Source organism: Lacerta agilis, chromosome 1, assembly GCF_009819535.1.
Source record: "Lacerta agilis isolate rLacAgi1 chromosome 1, rLacAgi1.pri, whole genome shotgun sequence".
NCBI classification, from domain to species: Eukaryota; Metazoa; Chordata; class Lepidosauria; order Squamata; family Lacertidae; genus Lacerta; species Lacerta agilis.
In genome coordinates this window covers 49,062,015-49,081,333 of record NC_046312.1, presented here as the reverse complement: position 1 = coordinate 49,081,333, position 19,319 = coordinate 49,062,015, and the positions used below count along the sequence as shown (strand labels likewise).

Genomic DNA, 19,319 nt, shown 5'->3' with positions numbered 1-19,319 from the left:
TTATTGGAGTTTCTTTTTCGTCTTCACGTGCTTGACAAGTTATCACAGCAGGGAGGGTGAAAGTGTTGTAATACCAGTGGTGGGATTGTAGTCTGTGCTGATGTAAACACATCACTTATGCCTTTGCAATGAGAACCACAAACTCAGCTGTTTTATGGAGTGATATAGCACTTTTTAAGCTCAGACCATGAGTTTGCAGATTCTGAAGTTTTGAGGAGAAGCACAGAAATAAGGAAGATCACAAGAAAGATCACAAGACAGCCCAGAGAATGTTTCTAAAAATTGGTGGAGGAGTATGAGGAAGAAAAACCTAGTACAATGAGCTTGCTATCTATTATACAAACCCAATGAAATACTTGCAAAGCCCTAGCTCTTTCACTACCTCTTGTAGCCCAAGGATCAGGACTGTATATAGTCTATGATTCTGCTATTCCACAGGTAGAACAAGCACAGACATTGTTATGGAGTGCCAAATTCAGTAACCTGAGGGTGCTTCCAGATGAACGGTTCCTGGCATAAGAGACACTTAGCTTTCAAGCTTTTATGCACCTTCAGAAATAGTTTTGAAAGTGACTGGTCAAAGCCTGAAGACATTTCAGTAAACTGAGGCTATGTACACATTAGCAGATTAAAATTCAGCAAGGTCGTTCCTGTCTTGCATGTTGTACACATCAGAGAGAGGGTGGAGATGCCTTCACCAATGTGCATTATGTTGGTGCAAGAGAAATCTATATCTGTCTGTCTGTCTGTCTGTCTGTCTGTCTGTCTATCTGTCAGACTGTTAATGAATTCCTGGATACCAGGATCCAAGTTGGGGGGAAATACTCTTTGCTGAGAGAACCCCAGCAGAGATTTAAAATAACATTTTAATGTATTTTAATATTTGTTGGAAGACGCCCAGAGTGGCTTGAGGAACCTAGCCAGATGGGCGGGGTACAAATAAAACAACAACAACAACAACAACAACAACAAAATATGCGGCAAAGTAAAGCATGAAAACATAGGCTGTTTAGACCTTTAAAATATGCCCAGGTGAGTTCCAAAACTTCCCTCTTTCCCCAGAATAGGAAAAGGCCACACATTTGGTTAGTTGAACAATACAGTGTGCAAAAGTATATGTAGGTCTGCAGAAGTCAGCTTTCTTTTGTGCAGTACTAGGATTACCTTGGCATTGTTGTTTTCAGAACGAAGTACAAAGCTCAAAAGCTTGCAACCTGCCAACTGTATCACATTGAAAGATAATTATCTCTACAGGGTTTGGTGTGCTCAGTGGTGCAGTTAGCTAATTTCAGACTCTGGACTTAATGGTCTTATCCTACCCACTTTCCTTTAGGTGCTAGTATTACTTCATTTCAAAATCTGATAATACAGCCCTGCTGATCAGCCCTCTTGGTCATTCTGCTGAATCGAGCCCTAGACATCTGCCCCAAAGTCCTGCCCTGCTGGAGCCAACTAGGATGTACTCCCCTTTCCATTTCGAATCTTATCCACAAACGCCTCATAATTTCCTTCAGCATGATCAGTACCCCATGCCTTACAGTTCTTTATTCTCTGGAACTGTCGCAGTAGCCATGGCCTGTGCCAAGCACTCCCATCGTAAACAGGTGCAATACTGCTAAACAAAGGCACTTTGTGCGGCCAGGATGCAGGGCTCCTACTGTGAGCTGTCCCTGCTGCTGCATCGCATGAAGTCTCAGTGGCCTTGCTGTGTGCCACTTTGACAATGGTGAAGCCTGGAACGCTGCTGTCATTGTGTTTGTGGGCTGGGAAATGAGATGCAGGAGTTACATCCTCAGCTCCCAGGTGGGAAGACATGTGCAGATGGGATGGATGCTTTATGGGAAGGGAGTTTGATGAACAGTTCTTTCCGGCTCAGCCTTCCCTTTGAATCCTTTTTAAATCATGTTAATCAGGCTTCATAGAATAGCATAATCAAATCCCCATTTGCTCCCACCAATCTGTGTCTGCAGCTCTTTGACGTGAGCCTGTGTTTCAGCATCTCTTAAAGAAAAGAAAAATGGTGTTCACAGGCCAGTGCTTCATGAATACAACTGCTGTGCTGCCCTTTAACACTGCTTTTTCCAAGACCCGGTGCCAACTGACAACCCCCAAAGAGTGGGATTTTCCAATTCTGGCAAAGGTGGGTAATCAATGGGCACCAAAGGGAGCAAGTTCACACTCTTGCATTACTTGCTGGGCACTGATGCAGATTCCTAATTATTATTATTATCAGGCCTGGTGCTGCTTGAAAGATTCGTAGCAGCTGATGTGTAATGACTGGACACAGCTCTTTGCGAGTCCAGTTTGCAAGGGTTCCAGCAGGGCACAGGGCAAGGGAATTGGTGACTTAGGCAGTGTGTGTGTGTGTGTGTGTGTGTGTGCGCGCACAAAGAAAGAGGAAAGGCACAGGTTCTGGGATTCTTGGTGAGACCTGGCGGGGCAGGCATAGGCAAACACGGCCCTCCAGCTGTTTTGGGACTACAACTCCCATTATTTCTAGCTAACAGGACCAGTGGTCAGGGATGATGGGAATTGTAGTCCCAAAATACCTGGAGGGCCAAGTTTGCCTATGCCTGTGGTGGGGCCTGGGAAAGCACCCTCTGAAACGTACTAGGCTTTAGCAGTCTTCTGACTTTGTGTCTCACTAGCACTCACTGCAGCTCACTCTTCTCTTGCTTTTTCCTCTTAAAATAAGGCTAGGCCTTGCCGTACATGATTGACTCCCCCAGTGCAAGAGGCTGCTACATCTCCCAGCTTGAGCCTGGCTTTGTCAGGATCTTTTCTGAGCCCACTTGTTTCTTCAGATAGTTTAGGTAGCTGAACAATTTGGAGGTAGTCGCCCCCATGTTTTTCCTCTTCCCCTGGCAGATGGCTTCACTTGCTAATGCTTCCTCCTTCCTTTGGCTGGAAACTTTCCCAAAGGGATTATTGAGCAGCCTGCAGGAACCGACACATGGTGCACATCTCTGTTGTGCTCTCTTCCTGCCAATCCCACCTCTTCATTCAGTCGGTTGGCCTTTGCTTGGGAGTTTGTTCTTCTCTGCCAGGCTGCATATGGCTCTGTCCTCCCCTCTCAGCTGGTGGGCACTGCTTCCTGCACTTAGCATTTTCAGATGCATAACGGAGGGCAGGAACAATCTGTCTGGCTTAGCCTAACCACTGGCTGATGCTCGATTTGTTGTTGATTGAGAAGGACTAGCACCAAAAATCTACAGGTTGCCCAATAAGGTGGGCGGGATGGTGGGAACCTTTCTGAAATATGTGCTTGTTGGCTGTCTTATCTGGGCCAACTGAACTGGTCTCTGTTGCTTGTCATAATATTATCCATCTTTCTGTGCAAGAAAGTGTAACAAGCCAACTTCTGCCCAGAATTTCCCAGGTTCCTTGCAAATTGCACAGGCTTGACAGTACAGTATACATTTTGGATTGGCAGTACGTTCTGTGGTCAGAAAAAAAATGGATGGACTGGAATGGGAGAACTGTCCTTCTCAGGAATTATCGCTATCCATGATGAACACACCAAGAGAACTGGGAACTGGAGAATTCTTAACAGGATTTCTCTTGCCTTCCAGCAGATTCTAGCAGGGACCTTGGCTTTTGTCACAGAGTGAAACTGATGCAGCTTAGGGTCTTCAAAAGTTTAGCAATGATTATGGTGGGACATGAAATGTATGTGTTCATTCGTTTTTTAGTGCATACCTGACCTTCGAAAGACAACAAAAGCAGCTTTTGGAGAAACAGCAGCGAAATAACAGTTAAGAGATTCAAAAGCAGGCATTGTGAGAAATTCTAAATGTGTCAGAAGGGTTTGTAGATGACAGAAACATTCTATTCTGATAACCAGAGCAGCTTGGGTTCAGTCATGCTCTTCGTGGGTTCACCGCCCACCATTCACAATCTCTACATGGCCTCAATCAATGTTCTGACAAGCCATGCATCCCCCACAACTCACCTTTCCATTATGGAACCTTGCACCATCTTCTGGCAAAAACCTGCACCTGCAGTTCCAAATATTTTCATTGCCACTGAATGATGCTGAGAAAATGCATAGGAGGAAGCTTAAACATTCTAAAGTGATACATACATTCTAAAGTAGTACATACGTTCTAATTTGTTGTTAAAGGGAAACTCTTGTGTTATGATACATGCAATGCATGTAACACAATTAAAAACCTACAGATCTTAAGCCAGTAAGAATGTACTCTCAGAGAGTCTGTTATATCATAATGAAGCATGGTTTAAAATGCTACAAAGGCATGTGCATAAGGCAGCATTTTCTACATTCCATGTTCAGTGCTGCAGGACACAGTTAAACACATTAAGTGCCCCCAGAAAAGGCACCTTTCCCCTACCACTGTGCAGCGAAGACTGAGCAGTTATGCTCCCACATGGGATGGCTCAGTTGGTAGAGCATGAGACTCTTAATCTCAGGGTCATGGGTTCAAGTCCCATGTTGGGCAAAATATCCCTGCATTGCAGGGGGTTGGACCAGATGACCCTCGGGGTCCCTTATAACTCTACAATTCTGTTTGGAACTGGCACAGGCTGAATGCCATTCTCCTGTTTATTAATGAAGGGTTATGTGTTCAAGATGTAGCATGCATGGTCTCTTAAATGTGCAGGTGTGTAGCAAGAAATTTCCCAAGTATCCTTAAAACTCCTTAAAACTGATACCACCTGGCAGCCCGAGGCCCAACAAGAGTACTTTACAGAGCAGAAAGTCTCAAACTGTGTTAGAGGCGATTTTAGGGTAGCGTGACTGGTACAGTTGCTCTGGGCACCACCACCCTGCAGGGGCCGTCAAAACAATGCTGCAGAACAGAGCGTGAGAGGTGGGGGGACGGGGGGGGCACACACTGAATTTTAGAGCCTAAAATCTGCCTCTGATTGTGTTCTGTGGACAACTTGTGGCTCATGAGCTCTATTCAGGAAAAGTTGTGGAACAGTCAAGAACAGCTGCACTTTTTACAGTATTCCCCCCCCCCCTTGGTGACAGTGATCACAGTGCATTGCTCAACAAAACAGGCAGATCCATCTCTTTACAAAGGCAAGACTGTAGTTATTAAAACATAAATTATGTATGTGCTTTAATTTGTAGAACAACAGTTTATTAAGTAGTCCACTGAGACCCACAGCAATTTTCAAGTGGTCCTCAGGGGAGAATGTTTGAGAATTGTTGCTGTACATCAACGGGAAACACCCTTCTTAGTGCAACTGTTTCTGTAGATACAGTTGGAGCCAGTCTCCTGTTGGTGCCGCTTCTGCCGCTGCCACTGTAAGCTATGGCTCTTTCAACATCATAGCCTAGTGCACTCCTTAAAATGCTTCACATTAAGCATTTTAATTATCTAGCAGCACCATTATTTAAAGCACCCCAAAGCTTCAATGTGCTGCTGTGAGTTGCTCTGAAAACTACGGCCTGAGATATAAATGAAATAAATTGCCGGTATCATTAATGACATAGGTGTGGACATCTTATTGTGATATTGCTTAGTGCCTATAATACTATGCATGTAATATGCAGCTTTGTTTATTGACAATTCTTGTAATAGGCGTGCTCAAGCTGTACAGTATTTCATCCTTTCCCTTTAACAATGTTTCCTATAGAGTTGGAAAACCAGAAAAGGGTTGTTATTTTTCTGTCATTGATCCTTTCAAACCTTAAAAAGAATTAACTTTTTAAAAATAAAATGGTAACATATATAAGGTCACGATGACAATTATTTGTAAGAAAATTCATTAGCATTCTGTTCGCAGTTTTAGAATGGGAGGTTCCTTTGTGTATTGGTGCTTTGTGGTCTGAATGTGAAAATAAAGGTCTTTCTGTTCCCCGTTGGTGCTGGAAAGCCATCAGGATGGTAGAATCATCCTGTTCATCACTCATCAGATGATATAATATGGGTCATTCTTACCACCACTACTTCCTACTCACTTATTGAGCCTTTCTCTTCTACTTTCTGTTCTTGATACTTTCAATTCCTCATGGAGTTTTAGCTAAGTCACATGAACCCTGTAAACTAAACTTTGCACCTGTTTTCCTATGAAATCTTACGAAATTCTGGAGGAGGCCGTAGAACAGTATAGGGTTAGTTAAAATTATGTCTGTTATATTTGTTTTACAAGATAGAGCTGGGAAATGTAGCTTAGGTGTTTTTTTCATACCTTTCAGTTTCACAGCATTTTCAAAGCTGCACACAATCAAAATACAACAATAATCAATAAAGCACAGTCCGCGTTCTAAACCATTTAGATATTTAAAGGCCAAAACTAGCACTTTCAAACGGATCTGAAAACAAGTTGGGGTGCCAACGAACTTGACGCAATTCAGATGTTCCGGTAACATGAAGATCCAAATTGTGGTCCCTTCAGCACCCTACCTGTTGCATTCTTGTGCCAGCAGAGGTTTCTGACCGTTTTTCAGCAGGGAAGAAATGAACCCATGTGTTATTGCGGCAAGATCTGCCTTCACCAGAAAATAATACTTTTGTTTTATTACAAATTGCAAGTATGCCCTTTTCTGATTTAGATCAAGCCTGAGGCAGGGCAAAGCTTAGTTTTAGTTTTGTTTTTTATATTTATGTATCATTTCACAACATTCAAAAGGCGTCCTAAATTAATTTACGGTAGAATAAAAATATAAATATAATTATAAAACAAGAAATGCATTAAAAAATAACAATAGAAATACTAAAAGTGTTCATCTAAAGATAAAGAAAACTTTCTTTTCACACCACAGTCCCATTCTGTACTGGTTACTTATTAGGGCAAGGGGGAATCAGCCAGCAAGGACTGGAGATGTGAATAAAATAATATCTAATTTCACTCTTGGGTCCGCCATTTAGCTCCTTCACTTGTCTTCTGTCTTATACAACACTCCCTTCATATCTTTGAAGGAATTAGAACGTTTTGGTGGGCTCTTTTCGTTTAAATTTATGGCTCTTATTGATGTAGGTGGTGGTAGGGCGATTGCTAAAACTGAAAGTGTGCCATTTTTGGGGGGGGGGGGAAGAAGCCGCTTTGTATGCAAACTTTGCATTTGGCCATCTTCTACAACTCTGTGAGACTTCGATCAGGGTACAGGTACAAGTTTCTTTTCCACCATGAACATTGACCTTTTGGCAAATGTCACACCTCTCAACCTCAGTTCCTTTCTTTATAACATAGAAATAACAAGAGACCTGCCTTCCGGTGCTGCTGTGACAGCAAAGACAGTAACCTGGGCGGCCCCCATCTGCACTATGCATTTATGGTAGTAACGCACCACTTTAAACCATCACCGCTTCCCACAAAGACTCCTGGGAACTGCAGTTTAAGGGTACTGAGATTTGTTAGGAGACCCCCATGCTCCACATAGAGCTGCGACTTCCAGTGTTCCCTGGGAAGAGGCGTTGATTGTTCAACCACTTTGAGAACTGTAGCTCTCTGAGGGGAATAAGACTCTTCTAACAGCTCTCGGCACCTTTGACAAATTACAGCCTCCAGAATTACTGGGTAGTGGTGGTTGGGAAGCCATGACTGTTTAAAGTGGTATAATACTGCTTTAAATGTTTAGTGCAGACGAGTCCATAGAAAGCATATTTAAAGTGCTAGGTAAAAGTCAGAGCGAGGTGGCAGCTGATTTTGGGCATCACAGAGGACAAGCAACTTGTTAGTTATAGTAATAGTTTATTTTTTCTGCTGGGAAAGAGTGCTTGTGGGATTTTCTGATTCAGGTGCCAAAATAACTTGGCCAGCCTTGGTACTATGCAGGGCTTTTTTTTCTCAACCAGAGCTCATCAGAACTCAGATCTGGCACCTCTCAGGTGGGCACCATTGCCAATCTTTTTTTTTTTAACACATTCTTAAATATTTTTTTTTACAAAGTAATAATCATAAATAAATAAGAATAAAGATGTGCACCCCACCACCGAGACCATTCCATTACAACTATCCAACCACCCAAAACTAAAACACCTCTTTGTGTTTTAACAGTCCAGATTCTACAAACACCCTCCATATCTCCTCAAAATCATTTCTCCTGCATATTCCCTGTCTTACCTTAATGGCACAAGTTAATTTATCATTAATAGCTATATCCCACACCTCTTTATACCATTCTTCAATTTTATATTCTGCTTGCCACTTCCACGCTATAACACCTCTTTATACCATTCTTCAATTTTATATTCTGCTTGCCACTTCCACGCTATAATAATTTGCACAGCTGTCAATAAATTTGTGAGCAAGTCCTTCATAGCTTGTGAACCTTCCACCCCATCATAAAGTGATAATAATGCTACCTCTGGACTTTTCATCAGCTTTAACTCAGTGATTTCTGTTATCTCCTTAAACACACTTTCCAATTATTATTTTTTACATATTTACACCCCCACCACATGTGAACATAATTCCCTGTTTCCTGGCACCCCCTCCAACATAACACCGAATATTCCTTGTTTATTTGATTTAATCTGACTAGTGCTAAATACAACCTCCAAATTAATTTACAATAATTGCCATTCTAAGAGAACAAGGGAGAAGTTCGTGGTAAGCTCCTGCACCACTTTTTCTAGAAAAATAGCACTGGTACTATGTACCTTTACCTAGGAGAGGGGCAGGGGTGGACTTTGGTAATATTTCGTAATATGGCACCCTGTGTGTGAGGAAAGGCCAGTCTCTAAGGTGCAGCAAAGGTTAACAGGTCCAGGAGCTCAAACAAAAAGCCATTCTTCAAAAACACATAAAAAACTTTATTTAAAAAACAAGGTTCATCGAAGAAAAAGGCTTCAAATGACAACACAAGTTAAAGCTACCCAGAAGCAAAGAAAGCAACAAGACTGTCTTGTCTGGTTATTAATTAGCTAGCACTCAAGGTGGTGCAAGTTGAGCAAGAGGTTTCTGAGCATAGAACAGAATTCAGTTTGGCAGCATGACCAGTAGCAGTGATCATTGCAGATGAGAGCTGTCTTACAATAGCCCAAACCCCGAGTTTAAGCAAAACTGACCCAAATCATAAGACCTGATATGCCCAATCATAGGGCTTAATTGGTAGAGCTTTGAAGATAATGAGCACTCACCCCTCCCATCATGGTGTTTGGATCACCCACCCTCATTAGCTTTAGCCTGGAAGGCCTAATAAGGGTCACCTGTGCTCAGGAATCCCAGCAGTTTCTCATCAAGACTTAACAAATCAGGCCCAAAAGATCTACCGGTATTTCCTCACACTGTGCAAGGCCAGACTTTGGCGTCCCCAAATGGATCTTCTCAATTATGCATTTTCTCAATTTTGAGCCCCTTCGGCTTGGCACCCTGTGCAGGGGATCTGCCCCACCCCACCCTAAATCTGGTGCTGAGAAGGGGTGCTCTTAGCTGTCCCCCCCCCCCCATGAGGCAGCCAAACGTCTTAGGTCAAAGTGTTTAGTACGCCGACGCCTTTCATTGGTTAGCAGGGCAAGGGACAGAAAGGGGAGCGAGCGCGTGTGTTTCTGGTTGTTCCCAAAGCGAGGGAATACCATGGCGTCTCTGTGGTGTGTTGCCAGAGCTGACCTAACGCATTCAGATGGCCATTTCCCAACGCGGGAAAGCCTGTGAGGAGTTTCCTCCACTGTCGTAAGGAGGCGCTTCTGCCCTGAGGGAGAATTCTCGCCACCCGAGAGAGACTTGTACGACGGGAACTTGTTGCCACTTGCCTAAGTCTGAGCAGAGAGGCTTCAGCGTCGAGGCTGCTCTCGCCTGAGAGAAGCAACGTGGGCTGCTCAGGGCTGGGAATCGGTGCGCGTGTATGCTTTGCACAGCGTGGTGCGGCAGCGGCAGCGGCGGCGGCGGCCGTCTCAGGCTGCCTGCTACCCTTTCAGGAAGCCCATAAAAAGAGGAACAGGGTGGAGAGAGAGCGCGCGAACAAAGCCAGTGTGCCCCGCGCATCGGACCTGATGGCAAGGAGCTGCTGGCGAGGGTCTGCCCTGCCGGGAATGACTCCGCAGCCCGGCCGCGAGAAGAGGGGCGGCGAGGCGGCGCAGAGGAAGTCCGAGGTGGTCTGAGGACGACCTGCCTGTCCCCGAAGGGCAGATGTGGTGGCACCGGTCGTGGGATGTCCCGCGGAGCCCCCCCGGGAAAAGCACCGCCGCCAGGTACTGCCGGCCGGCCAAGGCTGGGACTCTGCTGATTTCCTCTCGCCGTCTGGGCTGACGCCCTGGTCTCTCGCACGGAGAGCTGTTGTTTACATCCTGCTATTGTGGAGGGAAAGGGCCTTTGCCATGGAATCCCTTCCTCCCCTTGGGGCCATTCGCCGCCTGCGTGGAGGAAGGGAGGCCTGTGTGGAGTAGGGGACAAGGCGGCCAGGCTGCTCCTCCTCCTCCTGGTGCTAATGGCTTTAACATACAGTGTATCCGAGAGGCTGGTAGGATGCAGGAGAGAAAATGCGGGCGGATGGGGGGGGGGCAAATGCGGTTCCAGGACTCCTGAATGTTTTCCCCTCAAGAAGTCATTGTCATGATGGAGCTGCAAAGGGGGTATCCTTATTTCTTCCTAGATACTGTTGTGGGGAGTAAGGAGGGTGTGTTTTGGGCTCTCCCCCTGTCACTTTTTTGTGGTTGGAACTGGAAGCGTTCCGTCAATGATATCTCCCCCCCCCCCCCATGCTCTCCAAACTTGCTCCCATCCAGGGCTCACACTGTTGTCAGGCAGAACATTTTTACTGATGAAATTGTATTATTTCTGTGAACTGCTTTGAGGTATTGACAAGTGGCATGTAAATGTTGTGTGACGGTCACTTCAGGTGGCAGATGCTGAGGGGGCGAGGAGTGGACCGAGAAGAGGGTGCCACACAATCTGCTCTGCACCCTTGACACTAGCGTGCTGCGCTCTGGTGCTGTGTAGAGGGTGCTACCCCATTGCCGGTACTGAAAGTAAGATTTAGCTGCCTGCCCAGTTGGCTTCTGTACATGGAATAGGTGTGTGCGCTGCTATCTTGCCAAAATGTATTGAGCTGGCCTGGCTTGCTTCTATGCTGGGCTCCCAGTGAGCTGATGTGTGAAAACTTAAGGAGAAGGAAGGAGCTGGCTGTGAAGTTCATTTGCTTTGCAAAAAAAAGGGGGGGGAGGTGTGTGTGTGTTGTGTGGGTTTGAGGGAGTGATGATGTTGACAGCTGCTCCCATTTCCAGGGAACAGGTGTGGGTTTCCTAGGTGAAGTCACCATCTCCCTTGGTGAGCATAAATAGTCTGCATGTTGAGTGATACGGCAAAGTGGTACGTAGCTTTCAATTTCTAAAACCACAGAGTGGTAGGCCTTTGAATACCAGATCTAGCTGAGAGGGGGAAAGCAAAACAGACAGCAAGAAACTACCTGGCATTCAAAGCAAGAAGCAGTGGGATGGAGAGAGAGAGGAATGTCTAGCCACAAACATAATGTGTTGCTGTTCCCTCCATACGTTCCACTCTGCTACCACACTGTACTGCATCTTCCGTCACACACATACCCTGTGACCCACTGCAGATGTCTGAATATATCCCCTTGAGAGCACTCATGCAGATGGAATGGTTTCTTAGTTGAATGCTCCCGAGAACATCGGAGTTGGTCTGGGCAAGCTGCAAGGATAACTCGAGTACGATTCATTCTGCTCTGTCTCATGAAATGGCAAGGATTTTTAAAGCAGTGGCATGATGAAACACAGCAATGCAAAACCTGTGTCCCTGACTTCAGGAAACTCTTTATCTGCAGTCACATTTTGATTAATAACTTGCCTTCTGGAAGGACTAGAGATTTACTTAAAAAATAATAATAATGAAAGGCACAGCCCCCGGGGCAATCACTCCAATTACACCATGCATAATCTGATTTTGGCTATGTTAATGGGTGGCATATAAATAATACAATTATTATTATTATAAGAACATTTGCTCCTTGAAAAGTCTTCAAGGGCAGCCTGAGTGGATGTGGCTACCATATTTGGGGATATACATTTTTTCACATTACTGTTCAGTGGTTGACTCGGGATTCCCACCCTTCTCCATCTTTCTTTTCCTGGCTTTTTGCTTGAAGCACCTAAACTCTTTCGTAATCCAAGTGGTGTCTTCATGCTGATTGCTCTTGCACTTATAGGACCTCTGAGACAGCAGAGATTTATAACACTGGGTAAGAGATCTACTGGAGATTTGTAAACTTGGATAATAGTTCTGTACTCTGTATGAGATTATTTTCCCCTTGGGAAGACTTGATGGGCTGGACCAGGCAACCTCCTTTTCTTGCCAGGTTCTGTGTGCACAAGATGTCAAAACACACGCTAGGGTTGTGCCAACTTTTTTTTAAGGCTTTCAATGAAACGATAAAGTCATACCTCATGTTGCGAACACTGCGGCTTACACGTTTTCAGGTTGTGCTCTGTGCTGAACCCGGAAGTACTGGAACGAGTTACTTCTGGGTTTCGGTGCTCGTGCAGAAACTCTAAATTGCAACCCGCGTGTGCGCAGACATGGCACTGCAGGTTGCGGACGCTGTGGGTTGCGAATGCGCCTCCTGCACGGATCATGTTCGCAACCCAAGTGTCCACTGTACTATGTAAAGAGGCAGAAAAATAAATCTTAGATCAAATATAACTCATGTAGTCCTTGGAAGAACCCAAACTTTTTTTTTTTAAACAAGCACATACTGAGCATATTCAGTTGAAGCAAAGCTGTATTGGCTGTGTCACAGTCAGGAACCAGAAATCCAGCCTCACAGTTTAAGAGATTACAAAGCAGGGGGTGTGGGCTTTGTGCAAGATAAAGGGCCTATTATGCTATAGCTCTTTGAACAACAACAACAACAACAACAACAACAATAAATAACAATATGCTGCCCATCTGACTAGATTGCTCTAGCCACTGTGGGCGGCTTCCAGCAAAATAAAACATCAAACATAAAAAACTTCCCTATACAGGGTTGCCTTCAGATCTCTTCTAAAAGTTGTATAATTGTTTATCTGTTTGACATCTGATGGGAGGGCATTCCATTACAGTCATACCTCATGTTGCATTCCACTCTTCTTACCGACTTTCAGTTTACGAACGCGGCAGACCCGGAAGTGTTTACCTCTGGGTTTGCCGCCCACGCAGAAGTGATCTGCATGCTTCGTGCACGCGCAGAAGTGCTCGATTGCGCCATGCACATGCACAGAAGAAGCACTCTAGTTGTGGACTTTTTGGGGTGTGAATGGCACCCCAGAACGGATTAAGTCCGCAACTAGAGGTACCACTGTACTGAGAAGGTTGACGAGCCCCATCTGCCCCTAATAAAAAAAAATTAAACCACACTGAATAGAATGTGTCTTGCTTTGTTTAGCCCTTGAACAAGTGAATTTTTTGTGTCAGCTTCTCTGATATAGCTAGGAACCAAACTTGCTGTATCAGGCTCCTGTTGTGACTCCCTCAAGATGTTTCTAAATGCAAGTCACAAGCATTCTTCCTGGCATGAGCAGGAAGTTAACAAGCTAATGTTTTGTGGGCCACAATTTGTTATGTTGTGGGCAATTTGTTCTGTCCTATTCCAGTTTATAGTGTGACACCGATTGTAAGCCTAAACTGGGATTTGTGCTGCTCAAATACAGCCCTGCTGCTACGAAGAACTGCCACAACATAAGGCAAAATAGATGCACACAAGTGTAACTTCAAACAGAAAGATAATTAATCAAAAGAGCTGAGAGTTTTGAAGAAGATGGGAATGCAAATCTAATCATTTCCATGTTAGTGAAATTAAGTGATGAGTGTCAACAGAAATGAAGCCAAAACAGAACCACAGAAAAACAAGAAGAGGTATCAGAATGACTGGTATATTTGGGGGGAGGCCCATAGCTCAGTGCTAGAGCCTTTGCTTTGCATGCAGAAGGTCCCAGGTTCAACCCCAGTCTAGATTGAGCTGGGAGAGACTCCCTCCTGAAGCCCTGGAGAAATGCTACCAAGTCAACGTGGTCAATACTGAGCTAGATGGACCGATTGTCTCATTCAGTATAATGCAGCTTCCTGTGTTTTATGTACCCCAAGGATTGCAGAAGTACCGACCAACCAACCAACCAAACTGAAAACGCTTTTGAAAATACCACAATTAATGGGGCACACCTTTAAAGAACAGCCCTATGGTGACTGAGCATTCTTGGTATCCATGGAATGCTGAGCGTCAGTCAGAAAACAAAAACATGGTGGTGCAGAGTGAAATATAATGCAACACAGCATTCTGGAGGAGAGCATTACTTGATGGCTGGCAGGAACCCTGCTAGGAAGTCAATTTTTGTTGTTGTTGCAGGTTCTATTTGTCTAATCTAATCTGGAAATTCCAGGGAGGAATCCCAGAGAAGCAGGATAATGAAGCCTCTAGGAGGAAGTTGCACCCTGGGTCGTTCATAATGTTCCACATTGCGCTCACATAAGGCTGAAGGCTAGGCTCCAGGAATTACAGAGGGCAGCTTAGGCCAGGGGTCTGCAACCTTTAAGACAAAAAGAATTTTGATTGCAAAAAATTGGAAAACTGAAAATTTACCAACCGTTGAAGATTGGCAGATCAAGATGATTGAATATATGGATCTCGCGGAACTGACAGCGAAACTCCGTGACCAGAGGGGGGAAAGGTGCAAGAAGAATGGAAGAAATTTAAAGATTATCTAAAGAAACGCGAAAAGATAGAGATTTGATGGAATCAATGGACAGTTGAGGCGACAGCAATAATAGGTTAAGTTAAAATAGGAGATTTGAGGTAGATGTAGGCATTAAGATTTTTTGTATTATTAAAATAAGTTATGAGTATTAGAGATGGATAATGAGGTAGATAAGTTTTTAAAGAAGATTTAAAGTTGTTATAAAGTTACTAAAGTATATTTGAAATGAACACTGAAGAGAGGGTTTGAGGAAGTCCACAAAGTAAGATTTGAATAAGTTTAGTATATTTTGAAATTCGTGTCTATTTTTTTTTTAGTTAGGGTAATTTGTATGTTGTATTCTGTTTTGTAGTGGTTTGTAGTGGTATGTTGTATGTTTTTCTATGTTATTGTTTGTTTTGCTTTCTGTTTTTATTTGAAAATTTTAATAAATTCCTTTAAGACAAAAAGAGCCACTTAGACCCGTTTTCGAAGGAAAAAACAACAACTGGGAGCCGCAAAACCATTGTGACATTTAAAACAAATATGACACTGCATTTTATTTTTAAGAATCCGATTTAAATTTAAAAAATCCAATTTTTTATTTTTATTTTAAATCATTCATTTTTATCCACCCTGGGGACCACTACCAGGTCACAGCCTGATCCAAGGTGGGTTGCAACAGCATACAAATATTTGATTTGTTGTTGTTTTTTTTAAAAAAATGAGTCCTCAACTGCACACTTGTGTTAAATGTTTGTCCCATGTCTAATTGAAGACTGCTGGCTTTTACAATAATCTTAGTGTCTTTTACCCTTAATATTCCAGACCAGAGGCTATGCTCACCTCTTCCAACTTCCTCTCTTGCTAAATAAAGCACAGAATTGCATCAGAGAAGCCTGTGATGTTTATGCTGACTTGCATACAGGTGGCTGTAGTAGTTCATAGTGTTCAAACCTTTTTAGGGGAGTTCCCTGCCCCCTTAATGACAATGGCGATAGATTTTGCACATGAACACAGATCCAAGTTAGGACTCCTCTCTTCCACGCCAACGGGTGCTTTGTCAAGGCTCCCCTAACACACACTCAGGACAGAGGAAAAACTGCAACCTTTTGGGGCGTCCCAGCCTTGCTCCGGGGCGGAGAGAGACGCGGGCCTGCGAGAGCGCGGTCTGAGGCTGCGAGCGGAACCAGGAGCGAAGGAGGCAGCGGCAGGGAAACAGGCGCCGCTTCCTCGACCATTTTTAAAAAGAGGGCTTCCCCCCTCGCCCTTGCCCGCCACCAGCCGCCCCTGGCCCAGCCCGCAGCTGCCTACCTCGTCGTCGCCTCGACGCAGCAGCCAGCAGCAGCTCCACGCCAGCAGCAGCAGCCACACCTCCGGAGGGAAACTGCTGCTGTCTGCTGCTGCGCCTGCGCTGGAAGAAACGAGGCACGACGCATGAGCAGAGCAGCACAGCAGCAGCGCCCTCAGCCTCCGGAGGGTGGGCCGCCGGCCAGCTGGAGGGCGGCCACTGCCGCTGGCCAGCTGGAGAAGTGGACAGGCGTATCCGCCCCGGAGCCCTGGAGCCGCGGCAAAGGTGTAAAAGAGCTGCAGGTTGCTGACCCCTGGCTTAGGCTAAAGGCAGCAGTAGGGAAATACACAAAATGTGAAAATTTGCTTGGAGACACTTGATGTCTTTAGTTTTCACCAATGGAGGCACAAACCAAACAAGCCAAGTCCTGGCTCACGGGGGAGACCTCAAATTGCTTTGCAGGGATATTTCCATAGGTAACTGATACCAAGTGCCTTTGCAGTGCCAAAAGTTCTTGTCTGCAATGAGGCATTCATGCCATAGGAGTCAATTTTGGGGGGCCGTGGGGGCTTCAGCCCCCACAATAAAATATTTGAGGGGGCTGGACACCCACAAAATTGATGTGTGTTCCCATTCAAATAGTGTGTGTATGTGGGGCACAATATTTTATTCAAGTTGGCACCCCTGATTCATGCTTAGCTTTGTGTTTTTGGTCCAAACCAATGGAACTTTTTGTTTGAGTACATATTCTCTATCTTCCATTCCCTATAAAGTATTGCAATCTGTTTGCTCTGTTCAGGCGCGTGGCCTGAGATTGCAAATGAGCCGGCAGGCTTTCATTAGCAGCGGCAGAACGGTGATACCACCCTGCTAGGTCCGACAAATCCAGATGCTTAGAGCAAAAGCACTTCTTCGTCACTCCGTGGCGCTGCCACCAACCAACCAACCCGCCGGCTTTGGGCCACAGTCCTAGGCCAGTATCCCAGATGGAATTCCCTCGCTGCCTTGCGGTTCCCCCGGGCCCACGGATGCAACTAACCCCTACAGTTGCACAGGCCACGCTGCTGCACCCAGATCTGTGCCCTAGTCTTCCTTGAGGAGAGAGATGTCCGTGTGTCCGTTCTGTTTCTCCCGCCGGGTGCCTGGAGGGGGAGGGCCCCTGCTCCTCGAGGCCTTCCCTGCGCGGCGGCTGTTATTCCGACCCGCCCCTCGCTCTGCCGCCGGCTGCTGCGCATGCAGTGCGCACGTGGGAACGGCAGGTGGAGCTGGCCGCCTGCGTTTGCCTGGGTGTGCGGGCTGCGAGGAGGCAGCTTCCCGGGCAGCTATCTGGGGTCCTCGGGCGCTTACCTTGCCTGCTGCTGATACTTCCTGCAGCGCTCCAGTTTCCCGACGAGGCGCGCCGGGGATCGCAGCCGAGGGCTGAGCCGGGCATGCAGCGCCCACCGCGAGGACGCGCGAAGCTGTGGCGCGCCAGTTGACTGCTGCTGCTGTTTCTTGGGGAGCTGCCCCGCAGATTAGCCCCCGGACGAAGCAGCCTGGCGGCGCTTTCCGCCTCTCGCCCGCCTTGGCAGCGGATTCATGGACTCGGGTGAGAGGCTGCCTCCGCCTCCGCTTCCTTGTGAGCCCGATCGCCGCCGTCTTGTCCCGCGGGAATGACTGGCGTCCTCCCGGGCAGGTGAGCGAGCAGCGCAGCCGGCAGGCGCATGGAGCCGCAGGAGGGCAACGAGAGGGACTTGGGCGGCGGCGACACTGCCGGTGGTGGTGGTGCCGCGGCGGCGGCCACCGCCTGCTCCAGCTCGCCGTCCTCCGCTAGCTCGGAGAGCTCCATGTGTCCGGAGCCGGAGAAGGTCCCCGCGCGGAGGCACAGCAAGAAGAGGTTTACGGGGCTTAAGATCTTCGGCCGCAGGTGAGCGGGTGGGAGAGCTCTCCAAAAAATGGGGCGCAGGTCCCCGTTCTTGGGTGACGCCGGGGTGCCCCGATTCCCACCTGGGGCGCGTCACGTCAGTCCGGTTAACTTCCCCGCCGTACTCGGGAGCCGGAGTGGACTCATGGAACGTGTGGAGTTGATTCCCCTCTTCTCTGCCCGCTCCCCGTTTTCTCAGCGTCAGTGTACAATGAGACAAGCAGCCCGGGATTCCAGCCTGCAGCGTTGGGGTTTTTGAACGCGCGGTATCAAGAGCTGGTGGGTGCTGCGAATTAATAGGAAGGAAGGTAGAGCGTCATGGTTACTTGTAGGTGCGGGAGGATGCACTCAAGGGTTGTCCCTGCCTATTCATATTCCTTGTCTTGGGGAGCATCTAAAACATTGACCCGCATTGTAAACTGTAAACATTAAGTGCTGCTCTTGTTCTTATCCCTCAAAAACTATTTTTCATTTCTCACTGGTTAATCCTTGAGCACATTCATTCAACAAATGAACGTGTTGTTATATCTGTAGTGTGTGTGTGCCTCCCCCCCCCCCCGTTTTTGTGGGAAAAGTTAATGGCTACCCACCCACCCCATGCCTCCACCAAGTGCTTCACAAAATGTCCCAGGGCGTCACTGCCTGTTGACAAGGAGTAGTAGCTTTTGAAACTAGTTGAGGTTACAAAAACAAAGGCTGTAGCCTTCTGCCTCATTGTGACACTGAGCTTGCTATTCCCTCGTGGCACCTAAATCCTGGAAGGAACTGGGTTGTTGCTATTTGTCTGGGAGACAGAAATGGAGGAGGTGGTATCAGGGAAGAAGAAACACCCTTGCCAGGCACACTACTGTATTTGTATGGTTCTTAGGGTTGTCCTTTCCAATGTGCTGTTTGCCCTCAGGCCCTGTGTAACATAACTGGAAATACTGATCTTATATTCAAACACAACTTTCACGTTTGTATCCTGCCTTTCCTCCAAGGAGCTGGAGGTGAAATACATGGTTCTCTGCTTGGCCTAGATCACGGAGCATCAATTGGTGGAACAGTGTGATAGATGGGTTGGAATTATGTGGAACGACGGAAGATTTGGGTTTAAATTGCTGTAAAGGCTGATCATTAGAGCCAAACATATGCGGGCCATTTCCTTTCTTTTAATGTATTTTAATATTTGTTGGAAGCCGAAGCTGCCCAGAGTGGCTGGGAAAACCCAGCCAGATGGGCGGGGTAGAAATAATAAATTATTATTATTCTTGGCCATTTGATGTTCACAACAACCTTGTGAGGTAGGTTAGGGAGACAGAGAGAGAGAGAGAGAGAGAGAGAGAGAGCGCTATTAGCACAAGGTCCCCCTGTAAATTTCATGGCAGAGTGGGGATTTTAACACTGGTACCTGGCATTCTAACCCCTATACCATAGGGACTCTCTTTGTAATCTCTGTGTTGCTTCTTGGACAACAGTGGCAGATTTCAGGTTTGGAGATTTTATGTTTTTAAACCTGGGCCCCAGAATCTGTCAGCTGGAAAAGTCACACAGTATAGGAATGTGA

General features: G+C 46.2%; 1 protein-coding gene across 5 annotated transcripts in view; it reads left to right on the top strand.

The window, feature by feature from the left end:
- DGKZ (diacylglycerol kinase zeta) overlaps window positions 1–19,319 on the top strand; it is a 124,935-nt gene that overhangs the window by 9,743 nt on the left and 95,873 nt on the right. Inside the window, exon 1 of one of the 5 annotated variants that reach the window (XM_033149054.1) lies at window positions 9,786–10,106. The exons of 1 other annotated variant lie outside the window; for it this stretch is intronic. In XM_033149054.1, coding sequence (XP_033004945.1) covers window positions 10,045–10,106 — 62 coding nt within the window. In that variant the 5' untranslated portion in view covers window positions 9,786–10,044. Of the gene's footprint in view, window positions 1–9,785; window positions 10,107–17,199; window positions 17,777–19,319 lie in introns of those variants that run through there. 3 more of the 5 variants (XM_033149032.1, XM_033149043.1, XM_033149064.1) reach the window with 3 other exon arrangements.